This window comes from Rattus norvegicus, chromosome 6 (genome assembly GCF_036323735.1).
Source record: "Rattus norvegicus strain BN/NHsdMcwi chromosome 6, GRCr8, whole genome shotgun sequence".
NCBI classification, from domain to species: domain Eukaryota; kingdom Metazoa; phylum Chordata; class Mammalia; order Rodentia; family Muridae; genus Rattus; species Rattus norvegicus.
In genome coordinates, this window is record NC_086024.1 from 101,280,736 (window position 1) to 101,299,749 (window position 19,014).

The following is a 19,014-nucleotide window of genomic DNA, read 5'->3' on the forward strand; positions in this document are numbered from 1 at the left end:
TGGGCCCTTGGTTGTTTAGTCAAAGAAAAGGATCTGTTGCTGTCGGGCTTGAACAGCCTTTCTGTCCTATAGTCTGGTACCTGCCTGTGGGGACTTATGTAGAAAGGAGAGATTAAACAGAACAGTGGGATTAAAAGGAAGCAGGGAAATTAAAGCAAAGGTGAGAGGTCACAGGAGGTACGTGTTTTGGCATCCCTAGGCTCTCTTCTTTCACTGTGTGGAAATCCGTGTATTGAAAGGTTTTGTTGTTGTCGTTTTCTCGATTGTAGACAATGAAACAGTAACAGCAACAACAGCCGATCACATTCAGACCCTCAATATTTCTTTCTTTTTATTTATTTTTGTGAAGTTCTGGGTAATTGAGCCCAAAGCCTCATGTCATGCGTACTAGACAACACCTTTACCATCCAAGCCTAGTTCACCTATGTTTAAGGTGTGTGTGTGGGGGGGGTTGTGTCTTTATGTTGTGTATATGTGCATTTGTGTGTGCGGGTGCCTGTGGGTGAGAGCACCTGTGCGCACTGGGGTGGAGACCCAGTGTCCCATCACTCTCTGCCTTATTTTGAAAATGCTCCATGAACTAGGCAGCCGGCAAGCCATAGTAATGTTCTTGTCACCATCCCATAGCCCTGGGGTGTGTGGGGGATCATGTCCAGCTTGATATGTAGGTGTTGGGATCTGAACTCTGGTCTTCAGGGTTGCACAGCAAGTGATTTTACCCACTGACTCATCTTTCCAAATTGATGATGAAGAAGAAGAAGATGATGATGATGGTGGTGGTGATGATGATCATTGGCTTTTCAGTTTAACTCTATGTAGTTCTGGCTGTCCTGGAACCTGTTCTGTAGATCAGGCTGGCTTTGAACTTACAGAGAGACCCACCTGCCTCTGCCTCCTGAGTGCTGGGATTAAAGTCATATATCACCACTGCCTGGCAAATTAAATTATTATTATTATTATTATTATTTTTTTGGTTCTTTTTTTCGGAGCTGGGGACCGAACCCAGGGCCTTGTGCTTCCTAGGTAAGCGCTCTACCACTGAGCTAAATCCCCAGCCCAAATTAAATTATTTTTAAAACTTTAGATTTACTTTATTTTTCTGTGTATGAGTGTTTTGTTCACATGTATGTCTGTCACCTCATGCCTGCCTGGCTCCTTCTGAAGGTTTCAAAGGGCCTTGGATTCTCTGGAACTGTAGTTGTGGACAGTTGTGAGCCACCATGTAGGTGCCGAGACTCAAACCTGGGACGTCTACAAGGACAAGTGCTCTTAACCACTGAACATCTCTCCAGCCCTGAAACTGAAGACTGTAATGATTTGGTTTTGTTGTTGTTTTTATGTTTTTGAGACAGGGTTTTACCATGTAGCCCCCGCTTTGTGTGAAGCTTCCTATGTAGACCATGCTAGCATTGAACTTGCATCGATCCCTGCCCGGCTTCTTGAGCATTAGAATTACTGGTAGTGACACCATGCATCTTAATAAAGATCTAAAAGGACTTCGTTATGTCTTCTTTCTAATCCTGTCCCACAAAGCACGTTTCTCGTTGCACTGGGGGTTGGAGGTCCCTAAGGCCATGCTTAAGTTTGGGGATTCAGTTTCGGGGATTCGAGGACTCAGCGTATATGTACTCACAGTTAAGTTTACTGAAACAGCGACTCAAGGCAACATCCCAGAATGAAGCTCTGGGGCAAAATCTGGAGGAAAATGGACACTAAGGACACAGCTTCACAGTGTCCTTCCTCACTGGAGTGAAAGAAGAGAACAGTTGTTTTTTTCTTATTTGCATCTCTCTAACTAGGACCCAGTAGACGACCAGGTGACAGAGTGACAGGAGAAAACTAGAAGCTTATTTATTTGATTTTGTTGATGTTGTTTTAATAATTTATTTAATTTTATTTTATGTGCACTGGTGTGAGGGCGTCAGACTCCCTTGAACTAGAGTTACAGACAGTTGTGAATTTGTGGATGCTGGGAATTTACCCTGTGTCCTCTTAACCACCGAGGCACCTCTCCTGCCCCATTTTGTTGTCTTTAAATAGGGCCTTAGTATGTCGCCAAGGCTGGCCTTGCACTTGTGTAGCTGAAGCTGGGTTCAAATGCCCAGCCTCCCTAGTGCCAGCATTCCCAGTCACAAATGGAGCTTTATAAACGTCTGAGCATGCAGGAGTGGCCCAGTGGGGTGGTGAGAACCTGAGGTAAACAAAGGAGTTTACCTGAGCAGTTTGGGCAGGCAGGAGGCCAGGTGTGGGGGGATAGGACTGTGGCACATAGGTCTATCAATGTGTTGCCTCTGTTTCCCTGTGTTGCAGAAACAAATGAGTGAAGGAAAATGGATCTATTTAGTTTGGCCAGAGCTGGGGAGAGAAAGTTCTTTAGATCCTGTCTGCCTTTGATGCAGCAGTGTTAGAGCTTTGTAGAAAAGATGAAAGGACACTTGTGGTGGCTTAACTGTGAGGTGAGGTGGCAGAACCAACGTCTCCCTCCTCGGGCAGGGCCTCCTCCTCCTCCCACCCCAGGCTTCAGCCTGTCCTCTCCCAGCAGAAACGAATGCATTCGTTCATTCCGTTGTCTCAGAGCCCCTGTTTCAGTGCAGTCCCCTCTGTTCCTTGCTCATTCTTCAATCTTGAGGATTTGGGATGCTCTGTTATCTGTTGGAGGCTCGGTGTGAAACATTCTTGAAATTTGACTTGCAGGTGCCTGAAAGAAAGGTCTGCAGCGGAATGCGGCAGCCCCAGTTAGAAGACCCTCACCCTTAGGTCACCTTCATAAGAACCCCTTCTCTGTAACCTCTGGCCTTGTGACTGTCTAATGGGCTGGCACTGGGGACTCCATTTTGACTGACAGTATGCCCCTTGCCTTGGAACAGTTTTTCTCTGAAGACATAGATGCCAAAGCCTTGTGCTTTGCTTTTAATTCTTCCTCCTTGCTGTGATGAGGCTTTGCCCTTTGATCTATGCTGGAGGTTGGGGGTGGGGAGAAGTATGGCAGGCAGGCAAGCAGTGTCAAAGGCCTCATTTTTTGGGTCAAGCATAAGCAATTGTTTAGAAGGGTCTTAGTTTTCCTGGAGTCTCCTGAACTTTTGTGAATGCCGAGTCTCTCTTCAATCAGGATCAATTGATTTATTATAATTGGGGGTAGATAAGACAGATCTCACTAGCCCTGGCTGTCCTGGAACTTACTCTGTAGACCAGGCTATGCTAGAACTCATAGAGCTCTGCCTTCCTCTACCTCCCAGCTCTTGGTATTAAAGGATGTGCCACCAGACTCAGCTAAAGATTTACTGTAGTGCACGCATGCGTGCATGCGTGTGCGTGCATGTGTGTGTGTGTGTGTGTGTGTGTGTGTATGAGTGTTTGCACACATGCATGCAGGGACCCGAAAAGGACATGGAATATCCAGGGCTAGAGTTATAGGCAGTCATGAGCCACCAAATGTGGTTGCCAGGAAACCCACTTGGGTCCTCTAGAGGAGCAGCAAATGCTATTAACTGCAGAGCTGTCTCTCCAGCCCCTTATCTCTATTTGAAGGCTCAGCTGTAACTATGGCCTCCTGGTGCCTATTAAATACACTGATTCCTAATAGAAAAAGATTTCTTACCTTTTTGTAGCAGAGTATCAACAGACAACAACTAAAAATATCACAAAGACTTCAGAGAACAAAATCAAAGAAAATGTAGCAATTTACAAAAGAATCTAGTTATTTTCACTTAAATAATTGATCAGGACTTATATGGTCAATGTTAATCCTTTTAGCTATTAGAACTAGGAATGCAGAGTGCTTGGCCTTAGCCTATTGTCTGTACTAAAAAAAAATGGTGATTATAATTAAAAACATACACATGCTGTGTACAGTTGCATCTGAAAAGCCATGAAATATAACCAAACTTTAATGATAATTTCATGTTGCATCTGTCATATATAAATATATATGTAAATAGTGAAATACGTATTACAGATGGATATGTTATATTACATTTCATATATCATAACATTTTTTAAAAGAATTATTTATTTTATGTATGTGAGTATACTGTAGCCCTCTTCAGAAGAAGGCTTTGAACTCCATTACAGATGGTTGTGAGCCACCATGTGGTTGCTGGGAATTGAGCTCAGGACCTCTGGAAGAGCAGTCAGTGCTCTTAACTGCAGAGCCATCTCCCCAGTCCCCATAAGAACATTTTCTGCTACATACATATTATAAATATATAATCGAGGGGACTAGAGGGGGAGTTCAGTGGTTAGGAGCATTGGCTGCTCTTCCAGAGAACCTAGGTTTTTAGAACCCACGTGGAAGGTCACAACTGTCTGTGACTATAGTTCTAGGGACCCAACATCTTCTGGCCTTCAAGGGCACTTCATGGAAGTGACATACATGTTGGCAACCCCCCATGCTCCCTACATATTTATACATTTATATATATATGTGTGTGTGTAAAATACATGTGTTTATATGTGAGTCTAAAGAGTATAGAGACTTTAAATCTAATATTGCCTTTTAGTAATTTTTATTACTTATATATTAAATTAGGTATTAAAATAATTAAGCTCTTAATATTGTTGATAAAATATATATTATCTATTAGTAGTGAATGAGTGTTGAGTAGCAATTTTACCATCTCAATAGCTAGAATAGCTTATCTTAGCATGATAAAGTTTACATAGATTTCAAATGGAGCAACACCGAGAAACCATGTAAAATATCTATCCATATAGAGCAGTGGTTCTCAACATTTCTAAGGCTGTGACCCTTTAATACATTTCCCTGTGTTGTATGACCCCACCCATAAATTATCTCACTGCCATTTCATAACTAATTTTGTTACTGTTATGAATTGTAAAATCTGATATGCAGGATATCTGATATGTGACCCCAGTTTTATAGAGAGCTGGCCCGTGACAGGTATCCATTAGAACTTCTAACTTGAACGGTCGGCATCAGTCCACTGCAGACAGCATTGAGTGGAAGGTGCGATTAGGATCCAGAGGTAACTGCAGAGTGTTGGGAATGTTTCTGTTACCTTACCCCGAGCACTATGGCATTTCCCTGTGTTTCCATCAAGGTATTTTAGTGTAGAAGTAAACCTCCATTCTCTTGCTTGGTGTTTGATGTCCATGTGCCCAAGTGGGAGTAGGATGTCTAAGTGGCAGAATTCTAGGGAGACTGTGGATGCCTCTGGTGGCATCTGAAGGTTACATGGATTGGAACTGGCTTGTGCTTGCTAGTGGGTTTGTTTCATTGAGGATTTGTCATCTCAGGTATACAACAGTATGCTACAGGCAGATCTTGATTTTCTGTTCTTGCTGACATGCTGCATGGATATTTCCCCAGATCATTTATGTGCAGCACAGCAGGAACACTGTCTATGTTCCGTTTGTCTGCTGCTTTGCATTAGTCCAAGGGGAGTATTTGGAATGGAGAAAGAACTGTAAGGAATCTAGGACAATGTTCTGCTTTTTTCTAAGTCATATTTGATGTTCACTTTGATCTTTTACTTACAGTATTAAAAATTCTTAACCACATCATCCCTCAAACTAACGTCCAAATAGAGATACCAAAACATATCCTAAAACGAAATATAAATATATTTTAGGGGGCTGCCATTGTAGATGGTTAACATCACTGCTCTCCTCAGTAATGCAAGGAAGCTCTGCACATTTCTCACACTTTAAAACAAAATCTAAATCATAAAACACAATAAATGAGTGACAAAGAGAAAGGAAGGCAGAAAGAGAGGCCGGTGGCTTCTTTGGTGACTTGATTTTCTGAGTGGCTTCATTTTGTGACACTGTGGAGATGTGTGTCTGACAGAGAACCAGATTTTCTAATTCCTTGGCACCTTAGAAGTTATGTCCTTATACATTTCTTAGATGATTTTTATAGTTTTATTTAAACTTCAACTTGACAGTAACATGCAGTCTTTCATAGGAACTGATCGTATTTGGTTGGCAGTTTTGTAGAACAGAGAGAATAAATCTTTCAGGGAGTATAGCTAGGTGGTGAGTGCTGCCTGCCCTGTGCCAGACTCTGGGTTTGATTCCCTGCACAGAAATAAGAGAAAGCATGTATCTCGAGTAGGGGAGGAAAACAAAGCAAAATGAAGGGGGTGGAGAGATGGCTCCATGGTTAAGAGTGGGCTCTGCCCACTCTTCCAGAGGACCTGGGTTCAATTCTTAGCATCCGATGATGGCTTATACTGTCTGTAACTCCATTCCCAGGGGCTCCAATGCTCTTTTCTGGCTTCCATGGGCACAGGTGTGCAAGTGGCATACAGACATACATGCAGGCAAAGCACCATTCCCCTTTTAAAAAAAAAATAGGAGAGGGAGAATAGTTTTTCTATCCTCTAATTTTGTTTTTCTGAGATCCTTATAATAAAATAAATTTGTTAACATTATATACATGAAGTTCCCCAGGGAGAAATGGTTGAGACCATATGCCTATGTAGCCTCTTCCATAACAACAAAGCGTTGGTAGCAGTAAAGAAATTGCAAATACAGTGAACAGGAGCAGACGGAATCAGCCATTGAAGAAAGGCTTTCGTTAGAGGTAAGGAAGCACACACATACAGCAGGCAGACAGACAGACTTTCCACAAAGCAAACAGGTTCTTCTTGAGGGCTGGGAGCTTCTAAGTCTTTGAAAGGTCATCTTCCCACACTCTAGGTTGGTCAATTTGAAGAAAGACAGGATGGCTGATTGGCCTGCAACTTGTGTAAACTTAGCCTGATCTGGCCTTGGACTCGTTGAGTCAGCCATTAGTAAGGGACATACTGGCAGGAGAAAAAACCCACGAGGGCTTTGTTCATACTGCCAGGCTTTTACCTCAGGTCTAGAGGGTGAGGAAGTAGCCATCTTGGAAGTTCACCATCTTTATTACCTAGTCATGGACTCTCTCCCTTTCTGCCTGACTACTAGGGAGTCTGTCCACCTCCTAGTCCCTCAGTATCTACCTTCCCTTGTCCCTCTGAGTGACTGGTACTGGGGAGATAAACACCCAAACTGCCTCTCACCACTCAAAAGCCAATGTTTAGTCAAGAGTTGACAGGAAGGAATTAAAGCACCCTGAGAAGGTGAGGAGGAACATTTGTCCCTTAAAAAAGGCCATCTCAGAGAACCTAGGACTGCAGGTGGTCTCTCAGAGGGAAATAAAAGGTACAGGGGGCAGTGAGCAAGAAGGCCAAGGGCTGGGTGTGGCCTTCTTCCTCTTCATCACCACAGCATGACTGTTCTTTTTTCTTAGTCAGTACATTACAATCCCCCTCAATCTCCTAAAACTAGTTCCTGTAATTCTTTAGATGAATTTACTACCTTCTGCAGCTTAAACTTCATAGCAGTGTGCATGCTTACACAGACTTAACACATCAGGAGGGGCAGGACACGTTTGCAGCTACCTGAAGGTCTCCAATCGCTCTGTTCTGTAAATCACAAGAAATATTAGCTGTTCAGAACTCCATCATTTGGGTGTGGCTTCTCTCGAACTTAGGGAGGGAACTCAGGACTCTGTGGAAAGGGGCAGCTATTGTTACCTTTTGGAGAGCATGGATGAAGTTGCTGGAGAAACTTATGTGACACCAGCATGTTTTTATAAACAGGGCAGTCTCTCCTCATCTTTCTCCCTCTCTTCTCGTCTTAATTTTACTAGAATTTTTGGGGTGCGTCATTCAGGGTGTGACCTGCTACTAGAAATCAAAATGCCTTTTTAGAGTTCTTGGTCTTATTAATAAAAGAATTGAGGAATGGCTTCAGGGGAAAAAAGACCCAGGACATCTTTATTAGAGTTTCAAAGAAATGGTCCAGGGCAGACAAAGCTGTAAATCTTAGCAGCTGTCCAGGGGAGGAAAATGGGGGTGGGTTGGGAAGAAAGAGAAAGCCATGCTTTTTAAGCTAGGTTTTTACAAGCAGCCTCATGGTGGAAGGCAGGGGGCTTCAGCAGAAAAATGTGAAAGCCCAGGTTTTGGTGAGTATCCAAAAGAAAGAAAAAGCTTTAAAAAAAAAAAAGTGCTTTTTGGAATAATTTGGAAAAACAGAAGACTTAGCAGAGCCCATGGCATAGTTCCATAAGAAACTATACTGAGAGTTGGGATTCTGGGAAGGGAATCCTTAAATTATTTTTAAAGGGATAACTGTTCCTCCCGTATTTTTAGCATGGCTGAAGATGAATTGGCCTGGTTGAGGGGGGAATGGTCTCCACCAAGTGACTGACAGGCCCACCTGGGTTAAGTCTTACACTTTGGGTAATGCGTATGCGACTTGCGTTCTACTTAACCCAGGCCTCCACAAGGAGGAAGCAGCTTTCCTTTCATGGGCCTCCGCAAGAGCTCCACAGAGCCATGAGCAAGGCTATCGTGACATTCCCATCCCTGAAGAGGTGACCAAATGGGCTGAAACTGGGGAGTAAGTAGTCCCATTTCCACCAGCAAAGACTAGAGAGTCGGTTATGTTTATCAGAAAGGATTAGCGCCTGGACTGGGGTTCTATATCTGTCTGTGTTGGCTAGTTGTTTTTATTAAGCCGTGACTCTGAATGTCTGTGCAGCACAGAGCTGTGCTGAAAACCTTCGGCACTGGACAGAGGTCGCGGTAGAAGAAAGTGGATAGCCTCTCATCTTTATGTTTTCTCTCTTCCATGTCCTGCCACCTCTCAGGCCAAAGTAGAAGAAAAGATCCAGGAGGTCTTCAGTTCTTACAAGTTTAACCACCTCGTACCAAGGTAAGCTGTTCGTTGGAGCTTGGGGGCCTGAGCTTGGGGCCTTGTCATCTGTCCTCGCCTCTACTTAAACATCCTCAACCAGCTGGACTAAACCTCTACGTCCCTGGAATCGGAGATCAGGTGATTGTGAGCCACCTGACGGGGTGCTGGAAGCCAAGCTCATGTCCTGTGGAAGAACAGCAAGTGCTCTTAACTGCAGAGCCATCTCCGGGGCCCCTAGGATAGTTATTTCTGACACTATCCAAATTAAACGCAGGAGACACCAGCTGAACCAATCTGGTTAAGATACTGTATGGTCTGAAGTACCCCCCTGCTTAGCATGTCTACCATCCTTCTCCTCCTCCTTCTCTTCATCCTCCCCCTCACCCCTGCTTTAAGACAGGGTTTCCCTGTGTAGCTCTGGCTGTCCTGGAACTCACTATGTAGACCAGGCTGGCCTTGAACTCTGCCTCCCCGGTGCTGGGATCAAAGGCATGTACCACTTCGCCTGGCTGTCTGCTGACTTCTTAAGAAAGTTTTTAATTTAAGGGGACTTTTTCTTTTTAGACACCTGGTCAGAGTTTATTCCTACAGATGAGGAGGCCGGAGAGGTAGTAATTCATTCTCTTATCTGCCTTGCAGTGCTGGGGTTTGAACTTGGGGCCTCACATGCACATCACACATCTCCAGCCTAGAAATAACCCTTCTGTGCTTAGTGTTCTGCAACAGTCCTCGGGCCAAGTACATAAAAGTCTGTGACTGGTTCATCAGACAACAGGGCTGACCGCTTTGCATGCCTGCCTGGACTCTCAGGGTGACCCAGGACACTGACCCAAGACAGAGGTCTCCCGGTACTTCTTACTGAAAATCTACATATGCTTCTGCCCTTGTTACCTTTGAGCCTCTGTTCCCTCCCTAATTAGCCAGTGCAAAAAAAAAAAAAAAAAAAAAAAAAAAAGCAGCTGGAAAAGGACTAGGGAGAAGGTGGAGGCCCTCATCCTTCCCTGGAAAGGCAAGGGGCCTTCCTCTAGCTGCCAGGCTTTGTCTCTGCATTACCCAGAACAGTCCTCAGTCCAAGGAACTTTTCCTTTTGCCTCAAGCCGCAGCTGGAGCTTAGCAAATGACATTATGTCAGCAGCTCGGGAACAGACAGTAAGAGAACCTATGCCACTCTTGCCTCCTCCACACAGACCTGCTCCAGCTTTGCTTCCCAGAGGTAACGGTTGGACTGAAGGGTGTGCCAGCGGGGAAGAGGGCTTTGCTGTTAGCCATTGTGTCTGCAGATGACTCACCTGAGTGGGCTCTGAGTCACTGCTCCTGCCTAGGGCTCTGTGTTCCCACTCGAGGGACATCTGACATTCTCTTCTCATTGCCCATCCTTTGGACTCTGTGCTTCTTAACGAGAGGTGAGGACGGCTGAGAGGCTGCAGTCTGGAAGGGTTTTGGAGAGCGGTGGCAGACTCCACCCCGAATTCATAGATCTTAGGTGTGGGTGGAAAGCAAGTGTTCTTGGGCTTGGAACTTTCTAGAAGCAGAATAGATCAGCTTTCCGGGTTTGTCTCAGGAATCATAGCTTCCCGTTTTTATTTTTCTCTTTTCTTCTTCTCTCCTTTTTTTTTTTCTGTTTTCTTTTAAATGTTTTTCTCTTGTATTTCTTTTTTGTTTGTTTTTTCAAGACAGGATTTCTCTGTGTAGCCCTGGGTTTCCTGTTTGTAGACCAGGCTGGCCTCAAATTCACAGAGGTCTGCCTGCCTCTGCCTCCTGAGTGCTGGGGTTAAAGGCGTGTACCACCGTCACCCAGCACTTTTGTATTTCTTGTTTTAAATTTTGTCATTTTTTGCCTATGAAAATGACTATCTAAAAAAGGGTTTTACAAACTGGAAGTGTATGTATCATGTATATGTCTGGTGCCTGCAGAGGCCGGAAGAAGGTTTTCAGATCTCCTGGCACTGGAATTAGGATGGATGTAAGCCACCATATAGGTGCTAGAAACATGACCTAGGTCCTGTGCAAGAGCAGCCAGTGCTTTCACTGCCGAGCCTTCTCTCTAGCCCAGAACATGAGTGGCTTACAGGATGATTAGCATGTGAATTGATAATAGAAATATTACACAGTTTGGCTGAATAGCTGAGTGTAAAACTCAGGCTATCAGTGTAAAGCCAGAGCTAACTACCACAGAATGAGCTGGGGTCTAAGGATCAGTCTGGGGTATGGTTCATCATGGTAAAGTACTTGCCAGAATGCACCAGGCACTGGCTTCCACACCCAGGACAATCCCTACCCCCAACCACCACCAAGGAAAAAAATCTGAAAATGTATCAAAATTTTAAATTATCATTATAATCTTAACCTTTTGTTAATCAAAATTTAAGTCTTGGCTAGGAGGAACAGTGAAATGTAGAGTATTTGTGTAGAGATATGAGGCCTAGTGTTACACCACAAAACAAAATATAACAACCCCCAAATAACAACAGACCAAAGAAACAAAATCACATCTGAGAGTGTTGACAGCTTGATTCAGGAACGGACTTTCGTGACTCACCGCACGCGTTCCCAGATGTTGGCAGTACACCAACAAGCTGGTGACAGCTTGATTGTATTCCTGAGGTCACTGTGCTATGCTCATTAGCTGTGACACCCTGTCAGGACGGCTGGCTGTGTGCAGGTCCAGGAATGCCCACAGTGGTGCTGAGGCTGGCATTCACTATGCAGCCTGACCCTGAGCTCCGTCTTGCTCTCTCCACCTCTCAGATGCTGTGATCTCAGATGCCACACTGCATCCTGGTTTCTTACAAAAGTCAGTATTTTCTGTTAGGTCTCAAAGAAACCAGGGATCCATGGATGAGGTGCCTGTTAGCATATCAAAGCAGACTCTGGCCACCAGTCTCTCAGTGGCTCCAAGTGCTTTTGACAGAGACCTGGCTTCTCTCAGTATTTCTGACCCCTGACCCCCTAAACCTCTCCAGGCCCTCAGCTGAGTTGAGCTTCCCTTCCGCCAGCCTCTCTTTCCTGTCTATATAACTCAGCCACTTTGGCGACATGCTGTCTTGGTTCTTCTCTTGGTTCTCTCTGCCCTCTTGGTCTTCTTTTGTCTCTCTTCTTCCTTTCTCCCTTTCCCTGTCGCCCTTTCCTCTCATGCCCAGTCTGTTCTGCTGGCCATGTTCAGTCTGTCTCTTCCAGATGCTCGTGGCTGTGCTTTCTTCTGTCTACAGTAACCCTCCCCAGCTGCACCTAGGGGAGCGAGGCCATGCCCTCATTGTCCTCTTCACTTTTGTTCTGGCCATGCAGTAGTCCTTCTAATAAAACCTCATTCCAGGCCTCTCCAAAGCCCTCTTGTTCTGCCCCTTAGGAATGTATACCTTTCTAGTCCAGAACCATGCGTGATTAACCACTTGGCCAGCACAGTCCTTAATGTATACTTTTCTAGTTCATTTGCCTTAATGTGAAACCTAAAATGTATAAACTGTGCAGAATAGACACAGACAGACAGACAGACAGACAGACAGACAGACAGACAGACACACACACACACACACACACACACACACACACACACAGAGTTTAAAATTTTCTCTAGGGCAGAAGTGACCCATGTGCTCCTTAGTGCAGTAAGCTGTGCTAGCAGCTGTGGGTGGTTCTGAAGCCAGCACTGGAGTCCTAGAAACTTGACCTGTGTCTTCTGCGATTCCTGTAGAGAAATCTGAGACTCTGGGAGACATACTTCTTCTTAGTGCTGCGTTTTCTATGCTCAGTGTCTTCTGTGTCACAGTCCACCACAGGACACTCGGGGGAGGTCCAGGTTTGGAGAAGTGTGCTTGATTTCACTCTGTCTTGTCATGAAGCCCTTCAGGGTTTGTCCCCTCATTCAGCACCTGTGTTTAAAGAGTCTCCAAAGAGTCAACCATGTATTCTCTTAGGACCCACAGGATGAGTTGGCTAACTTAGAAGTGTCTAGAATGTTACAGACAGAGGGGACAACACGTGCAAAGTCCTGAGGCCACAAAAAGCAGAACTCAGTGAGGTCATGGGGCGACGTTGGAAGGAGAGGAAGGTACTTGGGGAAGGTCTGGAAGCTGAGTGGGCCTACCTCAGAATATAAGCTGTGTCACTCCGTGGTACACACTTTAAATCCCTTCCAATTCCAGTCCCTAGACACATGAACATGCACACCCGGTGTCCCTCTGTTTGTCACCTGAGTGCCCTTGCCCATTGGTGTTCTGAGTTCTTGCGTCATCCCAACCTCTGCTTTCTTTTCCCCATTCTTGGCTTTGAGGCTGAGCTCTTGGGGGTGGGAGGAGCTTTGGCTTTTAACTTCCTACACACAGAATGAAAGGAGAATGTAGGGGTATGAGTCAGCTTGGTAACCAAGTTCACCCTGGGTGCTCTGAAACCCAGGGGCGGAATAGGGTCAAGAGGTTGGAAACCCAGGATCAAGATGCCAGCAGGCCTGGTTTCTCCTGAGGCGGGTCTTAGGATTTGCGGTTGGCTGTCTGTCTGTCTGTCTGTGTCCCCACGTAGCCTTTGTTTGTGCTCAGACTCCCTGGAGTCTCCTCTCCTCCCTTGGCTTCTTAGGGCCTTTGTGCATCCTGGGCAAGCGCTGCACGCCGAGCTCCACCCTTGGCATTCGTCCTCTTACTAAAGCACCTGTGTTATTGGGTAGGGCTCCACACCCTTGGGCTCTCATTTGCCCTTAAATTCTTGCTTAAAGGTCTGATTTCTAAACACAGTCACACCGTGGGTTAAGATTTCAGCATTGGCTGTGAAGGGTGGGGGCACAATTTAGCTCATAGTAGCAATTTTTTTTTGGTACAACTTAGTGCAATTTCTGGTTGGCCAAAACAAAACAAAACAATAAAACTGAACAGTTCAACTTAACAATACCTTTATATGCTTATAATTAATGGATAAGAGTGGAAGAAGTAAGACGTTGGTCTGGGGAAATGTCATTGGAAATAATCTCTCTCCACATTCCCTAAGCCTCCTTTTCCTCCAGCATATGAAGCTGAAGTTTCTCTTCAGACAGACTCAGCTAGAAAACAGTCCCCCTCTTTCCAGGGCTCTTGGGCCTGCCCTGCTGTCTGTGGGTGAGGCTCAAGGTTGGAGGGAAGCTCCTCAGGAGGGGGCTCACCTGGGGCTGGCTCTGGTTCTAAGGAGCAGCCTGAGGTAGATGAGAAGGTAATTCCTGGCACTTAGGGTCCAGGCAGTTCTTTCACTTAAGCAAGCCCATTTGTTGCCTTTGGAGGCCAAAAGCTCCGGCCTTGGCGCTCATTGACTTCTTAGTGACTGTTCAGTGCTTGAGAGCATTTCCTTTTGCATTATTTGTGTTGTGTATGTGCATAGGGTGGGTGCTTGGAGGTCGGAAGACAGTTTGAAGGACTCAGTTGTGTCCTTGAACCATGTGGGCTCCAGGGATTGAACTCAGGGCGTCAGGCCAAAGTGCTCTTATGCTGAGCTGTCTCTCTGGGCTGCATTTCTGTACTTTTGAAGGGTTTGTTTAGTTGTTTAACTGAGCTTGGTAAAAATGTCATTCGTGGTGGCACATGTTGATAATCTCAGCAGAGTCAGAGGAAGGATCTCCAAGTTACAGGCCAGTCTGTTCTACAAAACGAATTCCAGGGCTCCATGGAGAATCCCTATCTCAGAAAAACAAAACCAACCAAGCAAACAAACAAAAAACCCAGCCAAAGCCTGGCTTGTGGTACGTGTATGTAACCCCCAGAGCTTGGGGATCTTGGCAAGAAGATCTTAGTTCAGAACCAGCCTGGACTACTTAGGTAAGATCAGTGTAGAGTCCGGATACTGGTAGTGTTTGATTTCACCTGGCCTGGGCGTCTGCCTTCATTAATGGTCTTGCTCATTCTTGTCATAGGCTTGTGCTAGCCTGTGGCTCCATCCTGCTCGGGCTGAGCCAGGACACATGAGCTATTTCAGAAATGTGCTTACCATTTCCCTCCCTCCCTGCTTAGTCTGCTCTGCCCACTGCTGTTTCCCAAACAGTCCCAGCAAGGAAGCCAGGCAAGGTAGCACACACGCATAACAAAAGCCTCCGCTAAGGCAGAGAATTTTGAGTTTGAGGCTAACCTGGGCTAGTGAGACTCCATTTTTATAAAAAAGATCATCAAGAAACACCTAGAAATGTCTGCTAACTGGCTTCACTAAAAATGTTAATACTCCTTGGTCCCAGTCCCTTTATTCATCTCATGAGTTCCCCCAACACCATCACCACAGCAGCCAGGCTGTAGCTCCTGTGCACCGGGCTCCTCATTCCTGGAAAGTCACAGGCTGTCATCCACATGGCTTCCTTGTCTCCTCTTCCCCACTTCAAACTCCAAGATTTGTCTGGATTCACACACCTGCACATCACAACATCTCTGTCTCTGAGGATGTGGAACCCCCTTTAAAATCCCTTTTACTTGCTTGCTATGGTGTATACGTGCGTACGACACATGGGCAGCACATATCTAGGTAGAGGATGGATGGATCTCGGGTCCTTAGTCTTGGGCTTTAACAGCCCGGGAAGTGGAGACTTTGTGGCCTTGGACATGCAGCCTCCTGCTCCAGCCCCCTGCCCCAGCCTCCTGCCCCAGCCCCCTGCCCCAGCCTCCTGCTCCAGCCCCCTGCCCCAGCCTCCTGCCCCAGCCCCCTGCCCCAGCCTCCTGCCCCAGCCCCCTGCACCAACCTCCTGCCCTTGTCTCCTGCACCAACCTCCTGCCCCAGCCTCCTGCCCCAGCCCCCTGCCCCAGCCTCCTGCTCCAGCCCCCTGCCCCAGCCTCCTGTACCAACCTCCTGCCCCAGCCTCCTGCCCCAGCCTCCTGCCCCAGCCCCCTGTCCCAGCCCCCTGCCCCAGCCTCCTGCCCCAGCCCCCTGCCCCAGCCCCCTGCCCCAGCCCCCTGCCCCAGCCTCCTGTACCAACCTCCTGCCCCAGCCCCCTGCCCCAGCCTCCTGCCCCAGCCCCCTGTCCCAGCCCCCTGCCCCAGCCTCCTGCCCCAGCCCCCTGCCCCAGCCTCCTGCCCCAGCCCCAGCCCCAGCCTCCTGCCCCAGTGTCATGCATGCTGGCCTCCTGTGCAGGCACACACCATGTTCAGCTTTGTCCCTGTTTAGGAAAGAATAACATTTAATGAAATATAACTCTTACATAATTCATTGAGTTCAAGTGTGGAACTCGTTGGTTTTCGCATATTCACTGAGCAGTATAGCTTATCAAGGTTAATTTTTGAGCATTTCATCACCCCTTAGAAGAACACCCTTACCCACCACCCTCAGCGCCTTCATCCTCCTGAACTCTAGGCAACTAATTAATCTACTTTCTGTCTCTAAGGGTTTTTCCTTTGTGGATATTTCATATAAATGGATCATATAACATGTGGAAATTTGTAAGTGGCTAAGCAGAGCATGTTTTCAGGGTCATCCTTATTGTACTTCAGGCTCCCGTTTGCCCCTTAGGTTTTATTTGTTTTGTTTTAGAAACAAACTCTCAGGATAGGCTGACACTCACTATGAAGTCTGGGCCAGCCTTGGCTTTCTGAGTCCTGGGTTTAGGGCATGGGCTCCAGTGCCCAGCTTTGCTTCAGGGTATTTCTGTTCTCTTTTGTTTTGAGATAGGGCCACACTGTGTAGCCCTGGGTGGCCTGGAACTTGCTATGTAGACCAGGCTAGTCTGGAACTCACAGAGATGTGCCTGCTTCTGCCTCCCAAGTGCTGGGATCAAAGGTGTGCACCACCATACGCAGCCTTCTTTCAGGCTTTAAACAACTCCTTTAATGGACTTCCAGGTTCTGCCCCTCTCCAGTCTGACTTCTCTCTGCCTACTTCTCCCATGTGCTTTGGCTCCAACATCTTAACTAAGTTAAGTTCGGTTTTTGCCTGGCCGTTTCATCTTCTGCTTTTGTCTCAGTACTGTTCTCTGAGCGAGGATATTTCTGACTTCCCCTGCCTTCCTGTGAGCTCAGAGCACTTACCAGGTCAGAGCATCAAGTGGACAGGGCTCTAACTTGCCTTTGCTCGTCTAGGTCCACGAGTGGATCGTAGTTGTGGGGAACAGTCATCCTCCGTGCAAGATGCTCCCTACACAGGAGTCCTGACCATTAGACCCTCTGAAAGAGAAACGAAGTCTGGTCAGTTCCCCTTTCTTCTGGTTTTTGAGACTGAGTCCTATGTAGCTCTGGATGGCCTTGAGCTTGTTATATTGAAGAGGATGGCCTTGAACTCCTGATCATGCTGCCTCCAGCGCTAAGCTTATAGTCCTGTGACTCCCTACCTAGCAACCATTTTCTATGTAGTTTGCTCTGAGCTCTGCCCTGAGCGTTTACAAAGGCCATTGGCCTCTCTGTTGTTGGTCATCTTTTTCTTCAGTCTTCCTGCATCATCTGCTCCTGCTAAATACTTCTTTGTGATTATTCTCTCCTTCCTCATTGCCTGTGGTGTGGCATGACTTGCCCTTGTTCCTGCTTGCTCCTGTCTCCCTTTAAGGATGGTTCTTGCTGTGGTTCTGACCTCCTGCCTTCTTCCGTTTCACCTGTCACCTTGTATAGTAGATAAATATTCCCCTCTCTATGCGTGATCTGGGTTCCTGTCTGTGTCTCACGGCGTCTAAGACCATTTCTGTTGCCTGAACTAGGGGATTTTATTATATGTATCTGTTTAAAGCGTATTTTGGTTAAAGACTCTGGAGACTGGGAAGCTTCCTGCGAGGACCTTTGCCGTTTCAGCGCGGGGCAGAAGGCCAGTGGGTGCCTGGGGAAGAGGCAGAGGGAGGAATTCCCTCGCTTTGTAACATGGGATTCGTGAAAACCCACTTGAGGAATGCATTACAACCCCTCAATGACTCAATGGACAGTCCTTCATGCTCAGAGACCCCACTGTCTCTAACAGCTTGTGATTTCTTTTTTTCCTGAGGAGGCACTCATTTCATTATGTAGGCTGCCCTTGAGCTTGTGGTCCTCCTGCCTTCTGAGTGCTAGGACTACAACAGGTGGGTACCACCACCATTGCTTTCCTTTTGAGACAGCATTTCTATTCCTGCCTTGGAAGGTTCTTCTGAGATAGAGACCACATTAGTGACCGTGTTCTGAGCACAGAGCAGTGTGCTCTGGAAACCATTGTTTATTGACTCCCTAGAAGAGAGTGCTTCTCCTCCCCGTTTTCCCTGTAGTCAGCAGGCTCAGTGAACGTCTTGACATTCTTTCTGCTTTTCCTTCTCCCATAACCACACAGGCCATCTTTCAACACTAAGCAGGAAGCCCCGCCTCTCTTCGCCCTTGCAGGTGGCTATGGGCCGCATTCCATCTCAAAGCCGGTATTGCTGACCCCAGTGCCACGGGTGTGCCTAGCCCGTGGAATACAAAAAGCATCTTCTGGCCAGCGGGTGGGAGGTGGAATTTTGGGGCCAGAGTAACAGATGCACAGCTAAGGGGTGGGCAGGGGACAAAGTACAGATCTCAGACAAGTGTCTGAGAAGAAATGACTGAAGCCGGGGAGGCGGAAGCAGCAAGGTTCTGAGCGAGGATGTTCACAGCTTGGCCGGTCCTGGATCTGGGTAGACTGTCAGTACCAAGCATCTTGTGCCCAGTGCAGAGCAGACACCCAAATCACAAGGTGTTTCCTCTCAGAACATTTGCCAGAACGGTGTGCAGGCAGCCAGAGAACTCAGCTTGAGCCTCTTTTCCCTGGTGTAGTTGCTTTTTGTACATACTGAAGCTACCAGGTATCCACTTAGCGACTGTGCACAGTGTGCTAACAGGTGTGTGTAAGAATGTGCATGTGCGTGTGTGAGCTTTTAGAAGGGCTTACAGGCTCTTTGTCTTTCCAGGCTTGTTCTGCAGAGGGAGAAGCACTTCCATTATCTGAAAAGAGGCCTTCGACAACTGACAGATGCCTATGAGGTAACCGTTACCTGGGAACTTTCTGTCAAGCACTGGGTGACGTTCCTGTCTGAACACAAAGGCTGCTTGTTTCACCTGTTGCAGATGTGTGCACTGTGCCCGTGGCTCTGGCAGGAACCAGGCTGCTGGTTCAGAAATGACACTACTTACAAAAGGGGCCAAATGAAGTCTTCTCCAGCTAACAGGCAGTGGCACACACCTTTAGTCCCAGCCCTCAGCAGGAGAGAGGAGGGCGAATCTCTGTGAGGTTGAGGCCAGCCTGGTCTACAGAGCAAGTTCCAGGACAGCTAGGGCTACACAAAGAAACAGTCTCAAAAAAACAAAACAAAACAAAACAAAACAAAACAAAATCTCTTCCAGCTTTGTCAGCCCCTAGATCACTAGAACTATTGGAACATTCTAGATGGGCTAGGGCTTTCCTTCATCATATGATCACAACAGCTTT

The 19,014-nt window shown here is 46.7% G+C and overlaps 1 protein-coding gene across 3 annotated transcripts in view; it reads left to right on the forward strand.

Annotated features, from left to right (window-relative positions):
- The window catches only part of Fntb (farnesyltransferase, CAAX box, beta), an 83,060-nt gene that overhangs the window by 11,079 nt on the left and 52,967 nt on the right, over positions 1 to 19,014 (forward strand). For all 3 annotated transcript variants that reach the window (XM_039112877.2, NM_172034.2, XM_063262446.1), the window contains exons 2-3: positions 8,645 to 8,709; positions 18,497 to 18,569. In XM_039112877.2, the coding sequence (XP_038968805.1) occupies positions 8,645 to 8,709; positions 18,497 to 18,569 (138 nt within the window). The remainder of the gene's footprint in view (positions 1 to 8,644; positions 8,710 to 18,496; positions 18,570 to 19,014) is intronic.